The sequence below is a fragment of the Leptonotus elevatus genome, chromosome 16, assembly GCF_054856555.1.
Source record: "Leptonotus elevatus isolate MCC_2025b chromosome 16, RoL_Lele_1.0, whole genome shotgun sequence".
NCBI classification, from domain to species: domain Eukaryota; kingdom Metazoa; phylum Chordata; class Actinopteri; order Syngnathiformes; family Syngnathidae; genus Leptonotus; species Leptonotus elevatus.
In genome coordinates, this window is record NC_141254.1 from 4,878,075 (window position 1) to 4,896,112 (window position 18,038).

The window sequence follows — 18,038 nt, forward strand, 5'->3', positions numbered from 1 at the left end:
TTGCATATCCAAAATCATTTTTATTTACCCTCCAGCTCAATGCCAGAACAAATATACAGAGCCAATTAAAGATAATCTTCTCAACTTTGAGAAATAAATAGCAATGCACCCTTTGTCCCGTTCAAACAAAGTTCAGGTGCATGTCTTTGTCCACGCCATAGTTGGTCTTGTGCTGCTCAAAGAGATTGCTGAGTTCGTCCATGTATAACTGGTGAAGGGCATCAAGCTCCTCAATTGTTGGCTTGTCGTTCTTTTCCACCCTGATGGGCCGTCCAACTGCAGACAAGTGACAAGTTGCAACAGGGTAAATACAAGATATTGTATGTGCTTTGAGCTTCTAAAAGTGTACCCCCAAAAGGTTGGTTGCTCATTGCCTTTTTATTTTTTATTTTTAAGCTAGCATCACCAAATATTCCAATGTTGTACAACACTTAAGGGTTTTGTACATTTGTGAGTTTTTGTCAACTAAAACTGGGCTAAAAGTAGCTCATAGAGTAATAACTGAAATGACTAAAAACTAACAAGCTAAAACTAACAGTAAAACTAAGATAGGCTTCAACTGACAATATTGGTAAATGGTCAAGCCAAGTTACATTCTGTCAGAAGTTTAGCATTTTTAAATTTTTGCCGGTCCAATTTTTTCATAACAAGCAGCATACAGCTTCAAAGCTCCAATGTACACAGTACATTTTGTGGAGTAAATTTAACTCTATTTAGAGTAGGACCAAATAGACTCAGTTTTAGACTAATATTTACACTACTAAGTGTAAATATTAGCCTAGCTCAAAACTGAGTCTATTTGGTCCCACTCTAAATAGAGTCAAATTTGCTCTACAAAATTTACGGTGTAGCGTTAATTTCGTTAATGAAAACTAAACAAAAATCGTAAAGACACATTTTTCACTGGACAAAAATGTCCTTTATTTAATAAAAACTGAACTAAAATCTATAGACATTTTAGCTGTTATACTATATATTGTGTGTGAAGTTATATTTTTTTCAACAAAAAAGATGAGAGAAAATTTCATGTGAAATATATTTTTTTCAACATTATTTGCTGACAAAAAATATATACAGGGGTAAAACTAGACTAAAACGTTGACAGTTTTTGTTGGCTAAAACGAGACAGATAAAATTATGTTTTCTCTGACTAAAATATTTATAGTCGACTAAAAGTTGACTAAATAAAAACGGGATGAGGTTGACTAACTACGATCAAAACTAACAAGCGTAATTGAAACTGGATTAAAACTGAAACTAAATTTTAAAATGGCCGATAAAATTAACACTACTTCACTCTTATTGTATGATATTGAACAATACCTGTTAAACAATAAAATCGGGTTGTTTTAACTGCACACTATTAGTCATCTACTCATCTCACAGCAGGAGAGGATAGTGCCTGATTTTTTAGACCTCTTAGGTGGAAAATCAGCCAAAAAATGGAAATCGGGCCCAATCTCGATCCCAGCTGATCAATCGGCGCACCCTTATTACTATATCTTTGTGGTCATGAAATATTTGACCCCCTGTCCTAATGTGCATAATTACCCTCACATATAAACTAGTTCATACTTTTGCAGGGCTACCTCACCCTGCAGTTAACGAGACGTCTACTGACTCTTCTGTCACCCATCTGAGTTTCTGCCAATATCAAGTTGGGAAATACATGAGATTGTAGTTGAGGATGTTGCCATCCAAGTTGGCTGGGCCAATGTCCAAAAGCCCATCCAGTGACATACTGTTGGCCGGCGTCATACATTGCAAGTGCCGTTGGCACTGGTGCCCACAGTCCATAGTTCAAAGCAGTCAAAGTCCAGCTTGTGCACTCACCGATGGTGTGGATGGGTTTTCTGTATGGCATGAGACCAAAGGAGTATTGGAAAATCCCACGAGCATGGAAAAGCGGAAGGGAGATACCCATGACGCTTTGCAGTTTTTCCTGGATGCTTCGAAGCCAGGTTCCTCTGGAGTTCCCCACTTGATCAAACACTTCATTCTCACCAAACGAGAAGACTGGAACCAGGTGAGCTCTGAAAAAAAGTTTCACGATAGGCTTTCCAGCTTAATCAATCTCAAATCACATGACAAGCATTCCCAGGAAATTCTATGTCTTGAATAAGCCTCTGTTGCAAAAGTTTACACTCAAACCGCAAAAGACATGAGATGAATAGACTGAGGCAATCTTGTCAGTAAGCCACAGAAGCTCGGAAAATCAGGCCCTCTGGTCTTACCCGTGCTCCATGGCCATTTTAATGAAACCTTTCTTCTTGGCCAAGAGGACATTGTACGTCCCTGGGTGGGCATCAAGGGCCTCTGGGGCTCCACCAACTGCGATCACAACAGCAATTCCGCCACCTTTCTGCCGGAGTGGATAACTGGCGCTCTCCTTATCAGATGGAATCAGACCTGCAACATTGCAAATTAGGTAAATACGGAATGTGTGGTCATGACATGAAAATATGAATGAAATAATATAGTGGAACCTGCAATGTGGAATGTCCTCTAGGTTGTACAAGCAAGCACGGACTGATTCATTCTGAGCATGTTTTGCTTTTGTTAGGTCTCTGTATACAACTATTCTACTGTCTTGTATAACATTGGCATAATCGCACAAAACTTCAATTAATTACATTCAGGGAAAATCAAAGGATTCGTCATTTTTGTGGCATTTTTATGACACTCATTCCAAAGAATGGGAAGCACCATAGAAGGGTTTAAAATGTGTTTTTGTCCAGTGTGGCCATGTGTAATATGTTATCTAAGTTAATGGAAAGTGTTTTTTTGTTTGTTTTGTTTTTGCCATTTTACAGAAGTTAATTTATTTTTACAATTAAGTGACAAATATTTTTTGTTGTTTTTTTTAAAGGGGAAGTTAACCCTTTTTTTTGGGTAGACAATAACATGTTCTATGCAGCTCCACTAGTCTAAATATGGTATGCTGGTTAATATTGCGTAAGTAGAATATAATTTTAGCAGCATCCATCTCAGGGGCGGCGATTTTGCCAAAATAATGTATTCACTTTATACATTTTTTGGTTGTAACATCTCAAGATCGCAAGAAGAAGCAGTTCACTAATTTGGTCATGTTTTTTGTGTGCCTGTAAGTGAGATATTTCTGGTCCAACAGCAATGCCAATCTGTTTCATACATTCGACAAATTTAATACCAATTGATCATAAAATGTTGTAACGTCTCAACTTTTTCCACCACTTATATGTATGTTAACTCGTTCAAACCCAAAAACGTATAAATACGTTTTAATAGTTTGTCGTGCGTATTTATACGTTGTTATTTTTTTTTATGCTCGAGCATACAGAATGCTTAGATGCAGCTTCTGACCTGAAGAGGTGCCTTAAAGCAATTGTAGTTATTACAAAAAATGGCCAGTAGGTGACAGCAAAGTATAAGAGATCAGCCAGTGCCATGTTGCAACAAGCTCAACAGGTTTGTGAATAATGATGAAACTTAGCTATACTATTTGCTGCAAAATGGAAACATACAAATATACTTTTTGTTTCCTGATGAAAGATTCGACTTTAATCTTTCTTTTGGTAGGTTCCATGTTTTTATAGCAATTGAACACAATATTCTGTGGGCCTTGCAAAATCAGTCAAAATCCAGTAAAACAGCCGGGAGCAAAGAGGGTTGCTTCAGTGAAAATGTCTAGGAGTGAATGAGTTAAAGGGGAAGTCAAAATATTTTCCTTACAATATGTTGTATGTATCCCCACTAGTCTATATATGGCATTCGGATTAATATTGCATTTGTGGAAGATGAATTACGCCGCAAAATCCACCCATTTTTATACATCTCAGGGTGGCCATTTTGACACTTGCTGTTGACTGAAAATGACATCACAGTTGCTCATATATGGCTCAGGTAATAACCAATCATCTCCCATCTGTTTTCGATGTTTGGACGTGTAACATTTGCAAGCTGAGCGTAAGTTATATGTTAGTGTAGTAAATGATACCAGTGTCATAGTGTTGAATTGTTTTTTTTAGAGCCTGAATACCAGAGGTGGCAAATCCAGGTCCAGAAAGTAAAAACCCTGCTACAGTTTGGCTTTTGCCCCTTGTGCTAGCTAGCTAGCTCCCTAGCAGGTAAATGAACAACCGGGGAGCTAGCTAAGGAGCTCGATAGCTAGCACCCGGGGCTAAAGCCACACTGTGCCAAGGTTTTTACTTTCTGGACTTGGATGAGTACGAGGACAGACATACAGTGTTGCTGCATCCCTAATAGAAAGTCAATTGAAACAGTGGAGCAAACCTGCACACATTATGTAGTCTCTGAAGAATGGGGTTCGAAACCAAAGAGGCAGCATGAGCAGGTAGTTAGTGAGGCCTGGAAAGAGTTGCTTGAAGCCTGTGGAGTAGGTGCAGAAGTTGGTAAAGGCTCCTGCCACCAGGACTCCATGGGGATGGAAGCCCAGGACATAGTTGTGGCGAGAATCCAGTTCAGCTGTCTTCACCAGCTGGGGAAAAATTAAAACATAGACATACAGTATTTTTGAACTGTTAGGCATCTTTTATGGTAATTTAATGGAAATCTGTAGAAAAGAGCATGTGCAGTGATTCCTGAAAGAGCTACACAGAGCTCATGCAGTACATGTGCCTCCTTATCCTTGTTTCACCTAAACAGTCTCTTAGTTTTGCTCTTTCCTCCCATCATGCAATTAGAAATATCTGACTTTCCATCCCATATAAGTGATTGTTGTAGTTGTTGTGACCACGGTTATTTTAGTTAACGAAAACTGCCCAAAAAACTAAAATTCAAAAAACGATTTTGTTAACGAAATAAAATAAAAACGAAAATACTTTAAAAAAAAAAAAAAGAAGAAAACTAACTGAAGCTACATTTTATGTTTACAAAACTAACTTTAACTATAATTATAGCGAAAATGTCCTTCGTTTTAGTCTTTGGTAATTAATTTAATGCATGATCCTTTGGGGATGATTTTAAATGTGATTTTTAAGTAGATTTATTTTTATATCAACCGGAATAAGGACGTTTTATTTATTTATTTTTTTAAATTGAAACATTGCTTAGGTGAATTATTATTATTATTTTTTACTTTTTACCATGGTGTTTATTTAATATTGCACACAAAGTAATACACATTAAAAAATAAAAAATAAACGAAAACTGATACTGAAACAAACTAAAATTAAACTAAAACTAAGCCTTTAAAAAAAACTAGTAAAAACTAACAGAACCACCCTGAAAACTAATTAAAACTAACAAAAAATAAAAAACTAACTAAAATTTAATTTCCAAAGCTATAATAACCTTGGTTGTGACATTAAACAGCATCATATTCATTTTTGAATAATGTATGCAAGGTTTGCCTACATCATAAAACACTATTTTGGCAACCCTATTTCATGTTAAAAATTTAAATATAAATATTATAAAATGTTGTTTTGTTTTGTTTTTGGTCACTGCAGCTACAATTGATATAGTAACAATACCTAACAGTGTCAATAAATAGATAGTGCATGCGAGATAAGTGGTTAGAGACGAGGGTTAGTTAGTACGTAGGTTTATGTGAGAAACATGTCAAGAACAAATCCTAAATTAAAATAAAGATAAATAAACGGAGGACTCATATTGCCAGTGGGCAGTAGCAATTCTTTCATATGAACTTCAGTCATATTATAAAAATGACAAATGTGAATGATCTCTTTGCCAGTTTAATATTAGTCATTATTTGAGGTAAACAGACCACAAAATCAACCCTGATTTTCAAAAAATAATGTGGCGCACATACATGAGCACACACTTGTAAAGCAGCCTTTGTGACTGATTTTATTCTTATGCAAGTACCTAATGTTGTGAGAGTGACACATGAAATGCAATTCATGCATCAAAAGAGGAAATCTTTATTTTACAGACTTGTTCAGACATTGCTTGTCCCTGGGCATTTAGCATACTTTGCACTGTACATTGAAAAAATATTGACCCAAAACAGGTAGTATTTTCTCTGACGATCAACACTGTAAAAGATGAGATAAGATATCTAACGTGAGGAGTGTTTACATGTTTCAACAATCCAGCTCAGAATATAGAGATGGCACTGAAGGTCACTATCAGCACTGAACTTCTGCCCTCTTTTGTATTTTTATTTTATTTTATTTTTTTATGTGGCACCTTTGTGGAAAAACAATCAGCCCCACTCGCTGAGTTGGAGATTAGGACAGTAATTCAAGGTTAAAGTGCTTTTAGGGTCACATATGATTGAGAGCCAAGATATCATCTCACATCTTTACAAGGTGTTTTTTGTTTACTTGATACCTTCCATATTCTCGATCCATTCTAACGCTTAATGGCAGTGCCACCTTTTTCAGATGTTTTCTTGTAGAGAGATTTCAGAGCTGACGCGTTGGTTTAGTTCTACATTGTTTGTGTTGTCTGGCACGAGCAAGTGGCCTCAAGCTGGGTTAATCAGTGGTTTGAGATCAACTAACAGATGCCGATGTTTATAAACAAAAGATCTAACATCAGGCATTTAGACTTTTTGAATTTCTCGTAGCAATTTTGTTTTATTGATATATATGTATATATATATATATATATATATATATATATATATATATATATATATATATATATATATATATATATATATATATATATATATATATATATATATATATATATATATATATATATATATATATATAGTTGTTTTTATTTCCATTTATATTATTTTTTGTATTTAATTTTTTTTATTATATTTTTTTATATCCATTTTTATTTTTATTTATTTATTTTTAATTTTGGCAGTAGCGGCCCTCCTTACAAGAGCAACTGGAGGTTCAGTATCTTGCTCAAGGATACTTTGGCGTGGACACAATGGCATGAGATTGAACCCACAACCTCTAGGTTGCGAGACGGCCTGCACTCTACCACTGAGCCATGCCGCCATGTGTTTGATGAATAATTAATCATTATCATGTCTTAAATTACACCTTCACATGTTTGTGGTGGATTATAAAACCTTGGGTCAGAAGTAGGCAGGCTTTTTATTTCTGCTGTCTATGATGGCTAAATACTTCACTGTGACTGCATACATACAGCATTTTACTTTAAATTGGTAGTCTTACCATTTCATATATTAATACCAGGCCAGATGTAGTGTGTATGTTTTTTAATGTTTAAATAACTACAACACAAATAAAGAAAGTACAGTTAATGAGATTTTTCTTCATTACCCAATATGCAGAGAAAAGCTCTCTGAACAATCTCTCCCTTTTTTCTCTCAAAAGTAGTCTTTAGCGATCTCACATCAGCTGGTTTAGCCAAACCTGATCACGGTATCATTAGAAACGGTGGTTTAAAGACACCAATGAAATGAATCGAAAAGAACACTCATTCTCTTTTGCACATAGTCAGATGACACTGCGGAGGTTCAAATGCTGGAACATTTTGAGATTATTTCCCAACTGTTGGAAATTCCGACTGTCACGTTATTATATTTTGTAATGTACAAAGTGTGCCCAAAAAGTTCCAGGACTGTTATCACAAAATAGATATTTAAACGAACATTTCCATGCTTCTCAAGCTAGAAGTGGTCATCAAGGTGACCAATTTTAAAGGTATGGATGACATCAAGTGCACTTGCCGATGAGAACGTGAAGGCGAGAAGACTTGGAAAGTACATTAGAGATGTTGATGGTGCCTTGAGATACAAGTTTAATTGGTTTTGTGACCACGCTCATATGTCAATTCATCTTTCCCCATCGAAATAAATGGAAATATCTTTAATTGTTCCAGTCCACCTCCAAAAAAAAAGTCACTCTATGATATTGTACTTTATGAAAACAGAATAATAACATAAACAAATAAAATGTAAAAAATGTTTTTTTTAACACTTTCATGATTTAATGATGCAATACTATTTGTTGCGCTGCTTCTTCTGGTGTGCCTGCCTTCCCCACCAGGGGGAGTAAGATACTGTCATGCAGTCATGTATGTCAAATGATGAAGAATACTTCTACCACTATAGGCCATGTAAACATACGCAAAAATACGAATATCGTCGCTGCTATGTGAAAAACACTTATGTCCATTTTTCTCCGTTTTTTTATTTTTAGGTTTTTGGGATGTCTGCATTCAGTTTCATCCTAAAAACATTTTTTTTAATGGAATACGTGTTTTTCACATAACAGCGACGATATGCTCTTAGGGTTTTTAGAAACCCGAATAAGACCTCTTTTTGTAACCGGACTTCTTGTTCATTGTTTTTGGCTTGTGTGCATGTTTTCTCCTTCTTTACTTATTCCTAGTCATAAGGAATCTTGGTATTTATAGTACAGGAACAACTTATGCGCGGCGCCGTCCCACTTTATAAGTCTGTGCTTCTGGCATGCACGTAAGTACTTGCACATAGGTAAACAAACGTGATGAAGCACACTTTTGGAGTCGGACTACTTTATTTAAATATAATATGAATTATATTATTTTCGAACTGAGTATTTCAATTGAGCACGATGACGACATATATTAGAATAACTCTGTCCGCTCAGGCATGTCAACTGGTTGTCCCAAATGTTTCAGAAACAGGAATTTTGACCTTGAAAATTATTTGCTCCCAAAAACATATAAATATGTTCTATTTTAAATATTACCATGCTCATAAAGACGTATTTATACGTTTTTTAGTGTGTGTGTTTTTTAATGCTAGAGAATACAGAAGGCTTTGATGCAGCCTCAGAACTGAAGAGAATGCGTGAAGCAATGGTAGTTATTACAAAAACGGCCAGCAGGTGGCATCAGAGTATAAGAGATCAGCCAGGCCAATAAAGCTGTTTCCCCCCACTATTTTAAAGTTTCCAAGAAGTCAAGAGGAAAACTTCTCTGCAATCTATTGTCTCATTTAAAACCTACCGACTATAATCACAACAAGAAAATTATTTACTTATTCATGTTTTTCATATTTTAAATTGGAAGTATATTGTTAGGGTATGAAGGGGTTAAAAAACATAAAAGTTGTGATTAGACAATGTAAAGCAATATTAGTTTAAAATGCACTGTTTGATTATGTGACAAACGTTCACTTTAAAACGTGTTAATGTGCCAAAACGCTAAATATTTTGCCCTTCGTAAAACTTGTACTAAAGTGTAAATTTCATTTCCTCATCTTGGGCATTATCCTTGTAAATGATGACTTTTTTAAATTGTAATGTTTTCACACATAAAATTACTTTATTTTTATAATGATAATATGTTTCTCCCTTTTCTTTTACATAGCTTTTATAATATATGCGAGAAACTGTACAGTGTGATGCTTTAAAACCGATAAAAAAAATAGTGGATTTGGTTTCCAGATTTAACTTTATGCTCCCCACAAACGTCTCACAAAGTTCCTTTAGTGTCAAGGTTCCAATTTAAAACAACATTATTGTAGCTCCATTGCCTCAACAGCTGTCAACTACAATAATTATTTATGCACTATTAGTGCTTGACCACAAGAGGAACACAACAGGCTAAACGAGGAATGAAGCATTACACAGTATTGCAAGGTCCCTGCTTGTTTTTTGGTCAGGACCAAGTGAAGATGACGTATGATGTATCTTTCCTTGCAATGTGTTCAGGACATCATACAAAGACAAATAAACCATGACCTGTTAAATTATAATAAACAATTGCCTCATTAAGAAAGGTGAACTGGCCAATGCCTCTGAACACTAAAAGTAAATGTTCAAAGAGATAATGTGAGAAATATTTAAATGCACTCATCGAAATCGGCGTCACGCAAAGGCATAGGTGAAGAGTGAGAGATGGAGATCAATAGCAGACTTCCTCTAGCTAGTGAAATTCGATCTCGGCGACGGTTGGCTGTCAAGTCAGTGGAAAACAGCCAGGACCGCATTGTGAAAGAAGGGCAGTTGTGTAGTAAGTGCACATAGCATTCCACTTCACGGAACTGATATGAATATAGAGTTTGGGCCATCTCACATAAGATACGACTCCAGACAAACAGATGTCAAACTGCATAAGCAAATGATGTAGCCACTCGACACATGGACAAGACCGTGTCAAAAGTTCTACTATGTTAGTTGTTGGACTGTACACGCTACTCCTAACGGGTAGTGTTAACTAGTACAATTTTGCTGTCACTCGTGGTACTGCTATCACACAGTTGTCAAGTAGCGCACAATTTTTCCTCACTACTAACATGTAGTTAGTTGTTGTACTAGTGCCCGAGTTGGCTGCTAGTATACAATAATGTCATACAATAGCATACAGTACGTGTTCTAGGGAGGGTTGGCCCTGCTAATACTGTAGTAGTAGTAGTAGTTGTAGTCAGGGGTGGCAAATCCAGGTCCAGAAAGTAAAAACCCTGCCACAGTGTGGCTTTAACACAGGTGCTAGCTAGATAGCTCCCTAGCTATCACATGGTGCTTGTTTACCTTTTTAGCTAGCTCCCATGGTGCGTGCTTACCTTTTAGGGAGCTAGCTAGCTAGCATCAGGGGCTAAAGACCAACTGAGGCAGGGTTTTTACTTTCTAGACCTGGATTTGCTACCTCTGGTTGTAGTAAATAATAATAATGATGAATAAAATTTTTAAAAAAAAATTAAAAAGGGGCTGACAAACTTCATTAAACAGTTAACCACCACAACGGACCTAGCTAAGCTAACAGTTAGCCTAGCTTTTTATATGTATTAGGCGCCTTCTTTTTTGACTTTGTGTTTTACTGCAGTTGAAAAACACAAAGACCTTTGACACCAAAACTAACAAAAACAAAACAAACAAACAAAACCTTTCACACAAACAGTACCTTATCCAATCACTGTCAAGTATAACCACTGCTTGTTATTTCCTGAATTGACATCATTGTTTGGAATGTCATTGGTTGGTTGCCCTTATTATTATCAAAAACTAGTGTCTCAAAACATTTGAATAATGGATCATTAATAGTTTGTTGCAATTTTTTTGTTGTTATTTAGACAGAACTCACTTTTGTAGAACCTTGCAGCTGGACCCGTCATACATTGGCCAAAATTGATCAGTAATAGTATTTGGTTGGGTTTATTTGGCATTTGGAATGAACACGCTAGATCCTTTAAAAGATGGGCCCGTTATGCATAATTGTTTGCCTTGGGACTGTGTAGGCCTTTGACAATTTCTGGACCTTTTCATGCAGTCAAAAAATTGGACACTTAAGCCTCTGTGTAAACCTGACAACTGTGCCTCTCATTTACAAAGCTAACTGTCGTCAAGCAATAGCCTCTAATTTAATAGTTGTATGCATTTTTTTTAAGTCCAATATTCATTTAGTACTAGCGATGAGGGGAAAACGCAACTCTAGCCTCCTCAGCATCATTATCGTTAAAATTAAAGTTAAAGTACCACTGATTGTCACACCCAACTAAGTGGGGCGAAATTCATTCTCCGCATTTGACCCATCCCCTGAGGGAGCGGTGAACAACAGCAGGGGCCGCGCTCTGGAATCATTTTGTGATCTAACCTCCCAATTCCAACCCTTAATGCTTAGTGTCAAGCAGGGAGACAAATGGGTCCCATTTTTAATAGCCTTTAGCCGCGTTTCCACCGCAGGACGTTCCGGTATGGGGAGGGGGGTAGGGACTTTCACAGGAACGGTCCTCTCAGCCGGCCCCGCTTGTGGCGGTGTCTCCACTGCGGAGTACGACCCATTTCGCGACATCACGAGTTTCGATCGACACGTAAGCGCCGTGCGAAGGTTTCTCCCGTGACGTCACCCAAGCACCGCGCGACGAAAATCACAAAGAGGAAAGAGAAAAACTTTAGGTGGTTGCTGTTTTTCTCTGCTTTTTATTTGATGTACTTGCCGTGGTTGAATGGTTTGAGAGGAGACGGCGTTTAGGCTAACAGTAGAGTGGAACAAATTGTTTTGGTGAAAGACTTAAGCCGAGAATCGTCGCGCATGAAGGTAAGATAATTTTTTTTATACTAAATAATTTTTAGCCAATCAGCGCGAAAGCCTTGATTGGAAGTTCATCGGGCAAGCGGAGTACCTACCCTCGAGTAGGACCTCCTCTCGTCCCCGTAAGTTCCTGCAAATGTGGCCCAGTTGGGAAGGCTCCTGCAGTGGAGACGCGCACATACGGGGCTGGCCCCGTAAATTTACCCCGAAGTTCCTGCGGTGGAAACGAAGCATTTGGTATGGGATTGAACCCACAACCTCCCAGTCTCAGGGTAGACACTCTACCACAAGGACACTGAGCTGGTATCGTTAGAATTGAAGAACTATGTATTATTAGAAGCGGTCTTATAGAGATAGTTACAACACCTAGAGATAATTCTAACCCGTCATTGATCTCTTCCATGACACTGATCCACTATCAATGTATCATTTTATTTTCTATCCTAAAACAATTAAGTTGAATTTGAATAATCAAGTGTCAACGAAAATGCAATTATTCAATAAGAATGTCACACAAATGGTGACACTGCAACTTTTAACATTCTTAACTGTCGTGCGGATTGAGTCCTGTGTGTGCCTCAGAGGTGAGTTTCTTCACATGAACCTGTTATGCCACCGCAAAGTGCAGACCTTTATTCTCTGTGACATACTTAGGATTTGGATTTATTGACGTTTTAGTCATCAATCAATCACATTAAAAGTAAATAGACAGTTTTTGTCACTCTGCATCTACTGAATGGCCATTGTGCTGCTCTTTGCGGTGCGCCCACCTTGGCACCTGGGTTCAGTATAAGACACCAAGACTACAAAGATATTGTACTGCTCATTGAGACAGCACAACGACTGAGCTTATCAGTATGGTACTACTATTAGCCATTCTTTGCAGAGGATAAAGAATACATGACATTATATTGTACATTAGTGTTAGCATTAAGATACGCTTGATGTGATTCTCTTGAAGTTTGGTTCAGTGAACTTCAACAGCGTATAGCCATTTACTATTTGTGCTGCATATCAATCCAGCAAAGTGCTTCAAAGTACTGAGTTCAGTGTCACCATACAGTGATTGTATCTCAAGTCTCCGCTTGCGAGCTAAAGTAAAACAATATACAAACAAAACAAAAACGCTCGAACGTCTGCTTGTCTTTCAAAAAGAAAACTTCAGAGTATTTACGAGTATTCCACAAAATGGTATTTATTTATTTCCATCAGTCTATTGTTTTCATTTCGCAGCATTTCTGTTGGCTGCACTGCTTTATGTCCAATCAAAGTTTGGTCTCAATGTGTTGCCATGTCGATCTAATCTACCCAAGGCTTTCAAAATCAATAGTGCTGCTGACTAATGTAACTTCTACTATATTAGAAAAGGGGCAAATTTGTCCTCCCAGGCCAGCAAACCAGCCATCGATGATGCCACCATTTTTCCGCCATCTGATCAGAGCAAGCCATGGTTGACTATCTCATTTTGAAATCTCTGGTAAGTATGTTATGTATTTTCTTGCAATGTTTTGTCACATTATTAAATGAACATTGAATCTGAACTGCTCCAGATGATGCACATGGCACAATTATGTGCTGTTCTACAGCTGTGTTGATGGTTTTGATTAGAGATAGACCAATATGGTTTTTTCAAGGCAATATTTTTTTCAATACCGATTATTACTAGTCAAGGACGCCAATAACCGATATTTGGAGCAAATATTCATTCCCACTAAACCGGAAAATAATAGCATAAAAAAAATTAAATACAAACTCCAGCTCTTTTTTAAAAGCATATGTTTATTAAACAATGTTTAGGGTTCGTAAAATATTGGCGTTAAAAAAAAATCTTAGTCAATCGACATCTTTGTTTTAAAACTCTAACAAAAAGTTCAGGGATCTTCCAGGCGCAGTTGCATGTCTTCAAAAACAAGTAAAGTAAGTTTTTTTCTTTTATTCAAATGATCTGAAGTATTTACTTATCTTAGTTTTAATTTCAAACAAAAACAGAAAGCGCAGAGAGTTCCCAGGGTCAGAAGCATCTATGAATATTTAAATAATTAGTTCCCTAATTTGGTTTTTTTCTCTGAACACTTTTTTAAATGGATCTATTATCGGCCATTTGATTCTTCAAAATGGCTGATGCCGCTATTCATCAAAATGCTGAATATCAACGCCGATAATCGACCCAGGCGATAATCGGTCTATCCATAATTTTGATAAATGTGGTGTGATAATGATTGATGATATTAACTCATTCACTCCCAGCCATTTTCACTGAAGCAACCCCCTTCGCTCCCGGCTGTTTTACTGGATTTTGACTGATTTTGCAAGCTCCACGGAATATTGTGTTCTATCGCTATAAAAACATACCAAAAGTATCTTCTTTCATCAGGAAAAAAAAGTATATTTCTATCAGTTTCCATTTTGCAGCAATTAGCATTAGAATATAGCTAAATTTCATGAAAACTGCTTTTTGCAACATGGCCCTGGTTGATCTCTTATACTCTGCTGCCACCTGCTGGCCATTTTTGTAATAACTACCATTGCTTCAAGCATTTGCTTCAGTTCAGCGGCTGCACCAAAGTCTATTGTATGCTCTAGCATAAAAACAAAAAACAAAACAAAAAACAAGCATATAAATATGTCTTTGGGACACTGGTAATATTTCAAATATAACGTATTTATACGTTTTTGAGAGCTAATGAGGTGGAAGCTGGGTAAATCCCCACTTACACTTACTTTACAACACTGTGCAGGCCAAAAGCGGACATTATTGGTCCACTTGCTGCCAAGGACACAGATAAAGACACTGGTTGGAGATTAGATTAGATAAATCCAAGCTGTTTTGTTCAGAAAAGCTTACCCGCAATACGGATACTGAATGAGTCTTATCATTAGCAGCAGCACTCTACATCTCACCTTGATGGGGAAATAATCCCGCATGTAGTCCCACATTTTGATTCCACACAAGTAAGGAACCCTACGGCCTCCACGTCCAGGAGTGTCATAGTCAAAGAACCACCAGACCGAATAGAGCACGCTGATCAACCAGTAACGAGTGAACAGCAAGTAGAAGAACAGGAAGATGCATGTGGGTGCTGAGGAGAGAAAGACGCGTACGTTAGTTACGGTATGCAGCCAATATAAACCACTGATAAAACTGCCACTGACAATTTTGATGTAAATATAGTGTCAGCCTTTTAAGTTATCCAAAAATAGAATCAAGTCACACATTCAGGCAGTATGGTGAACAAATTGTTAGCGTATCGCAAGTAGGCCATCAGAAGCTTCTGGTGGAGTGGCCTGAGGAGTGATGATTTTGACTGATTTCTCTCTATTGTCTCTTCTTTCATCAGGAAAAAAAAACCTTTATTTCTATCTATTTCCGTTTTGCAGCAATTAGCATTAGAATATAGCTAAGTTTCATCATTACTCACAAACCTGTTAAAAAAAACTGGGGAAAACAGCTTGTTGCAACTTGGCTCTTATACTCTGCTGCCACCTGCTGGCCATTTTTTGCAATAAATTACCATTCTTTAAGCGATCTCTTCATTTCAGAAGCTGCATCAAAGTTGTAGTATGCTTTAGTATAAAAAAAACATTTAAAAACAGATAAATACGTCTTTGGGAGCATGGTAATATTTAAAATAGAACGTATTTATATAAAAACAATAGTTTGAATGAGGTAACTGTTAGCCCCTCGAAAAGTTTCACAGTTGCCTCCTGATGCCACAGGATAGTGGAAAAGCATTACTGCTGTGGAAATAGGGGCGTCACTGTCATGATTCTGTTATCTGTGTTGTGTTTGTTTTATTTTTATTTTCCCTCAGCTGCCTGGGTAGTGGAGATGGGCAGAGCCTTCTACACACACCTGATCTCAGTGACAATCAGACAGTTTCTTAAAGGGGAAGTCATGTCAAAAATTGTCTTTACAATTATATGCTCTATGCAGCTCCACTAATATAAACAAAGTAAATTAACTAATTTGCTCCCAAAAACATATAAATATGTTCTATTTTAAATGTTTAAGTGTCCCAAAAATGTATTTATATGTTTTTTTAATGTTGTTTTTTATTTTTATGCTAGAGCATACAGAAGGCTTTGATGCAGCCTCTGAACTGTAGAGAACGGGTGAAGCAATGGTAGTTATTACAAAAACGGCCAGTCGGTGGCATCAGAGTATAAGAGATCAACCAGGGCCATGTTGCAACAAGCTGTTTTCCCCACTGTTTTAAACAGATTTGTGAATAATGATGAAACTTAGCTATATTCTAATGCTAATTGTTGCAAAACGGAAACGGATAGAAATATACTTTTTTTTTCCTGATGAAAGAAGAGACTCTAATCTTTATTTTTGGTAGGTTCCATGTTTTAGCAATAGAACGCAATATTCTGTGGGCCTTGCAAAATAAGTCAAAATCCAGTAAAACAGCCGGGAGGGAAGGGGGTTGCTTCAGTTAAAATGGCTGAGAGTGAATGAGTTAATATATATAATGTGAGTTAAACAGCAAAATACACTTTAAAAAAAAAAAAATCTCAAGGGGCGGCCATTTAGCCACTTGATGTCGACTGAAAATTACATCACACTGCCTAAAGGCTCAATTTGAGAAGGTCACATGACCAAATTTAAAAAAAAGGTGAGCCGTGATTGGTTATTACCTATATATGGAGGTAAATTTGGTGCAAAACTAACTTGTGCAAAAAATGTGTACCTGTAGAAAAAAGTCTAAATTTGTATCTGTAAAAGTCGTGATTTGTATCTGTAAAAAAAATGTGTGCCTGTAAAAATGTTTTTTGTGTCTGTAAAAGAAATGTGTACCTGTAAAAAAAAAAATTGTGTCTGTAAAATAAATTTGTACCTGTAAAAAAAAAATGTGTATGTGTAAAACAAATTTGTATCTGTAAAAACAAATTTGTACCTGTAAAAGTCATGATTTGTATCTGTACAAAAAAAAATTTGTACCTGTACAAAAACTATAAATTTGTATCTGTAAAAGTTGTGATTTGTACCTGTAGAAATGACAACTTGTAGTCAAAGAAGTCGCCACTAGGAGTCACAAGTGGGTTTTCTGCTGCTGTTCTGTGACGTGAGTTTTGCCCCATTTGTTGCGGTACAAATGGAGCAAAACTAATTTGTACTTGTAGAGCGCCTGATTTGTACTTGTAAAGAAGGGGGCAGGCTCTGGTGTAATGAAGGGTTGTTTTGACCAATCAAGTGAGAAGGATTTGAGCGGATTGGAGCGCAACCTCATTGGTTTAGCGAACGACGGTGGCGGGACTCGCGGAAGGATACAAGCAGGACACATCGTCGCCAACCAACATACATATTAAGAATACTTCTTAATATGTATGTTGAGGAAGAATACTTCAGTATTCTTAATATGTATGTTGAGGAAGAATACTTCAGTCGACTGAAGTATTCTTAATATGTATGTTGGTTGGCGACGATGTGTCCTGCTTGTATCCTTCCGCGAGTCCCGCCACCGTCGTTCGCTAAACCAATGAGGTTGCGCTCCAATCCGCTCAAATCCTTCTCACTTGATTGGTCAAAACAACCCTTCATTACACCAGAGCCCGCCCCCTTCTTTACAAGTACAAATCAGGCGCTCTACAAGTACAAATTAGTTTTGCTCCATTTGTACCGCAACAAATGGGGCAAAACTCACGTCACTGAACAGCAGCAGAAAAACCACTTGTGACTCCTAGTGGCGACTTCTTTGACTACAAGTTGTCATTTCTACAGGTACAAATCACAACTTTTACAGATACAAATTTATAGTTTTTGTACAGGTACAAATTTTTTTTTGTACAGATACAAATCATGACTTTTACAGGTACAAATTTGTTTTTACAGATACAAATTTGTTTTACACATACACATTTTTTTTTTACAGGTACAAATTTATTTTACAGACACAAATTTTTTTTTTACAGGTACAAATTTATTTTACAGACACAATTTTTTTTTACAGGTACACATTTCTTTTACAGACACAAAAAATTTTTTTACAGGCACACATTTTTTTTACAGATACAAATCACGACTTTTACAGATACAAATTTAGACTTTTTTCTACAGGTACACATTTTTTGCACAAGTTAGTTTTGCACCAAATTTACCTCCATACCTATACACCTAT

At 36.8% G+C, this 18,038-nt stretch overlaps 1 protein-coding gene across 5 annotated transcripts in view; it reads right to left on the reverse strand.

The window, feature by feature from the left end:
* mogat2 (monoacylglycerol O-acyltransferase 2) overlaps positions 1-18,038 on the reverse strand; it is a 27,455-nt gene continuing 9,417 nt past the window's right edge. For all 5 annotated transcript variants that reach the window (XM_086098300.1, XM_086098298.1, XM_086098297.1 and 2 more), the window contains 5 exons: positions 14,818-14,996; positions 4,273-4,477; positions 2,235-2,409; positions 1,834-2,033; positions 1-276 (listed from right to left, as the gene is read on the reverse strand). In XM_086098300.1, the coding sequence (XP_085954426.1) occupies positions 122-276; positions 1,834-2,033; positions 2,235-2,409; positions 4,273-4,477; positions 14,818-14,996 (914 nt within the window). In that variant the 3' untranslated portion in view covers positions 1-121. The remainder of the gene's footprint in view (positions 277-1,833; positions 2,034-2,234; positions 2,410-4,272; positions 4,478-14,817; positions 14,997-18,038) is intronic.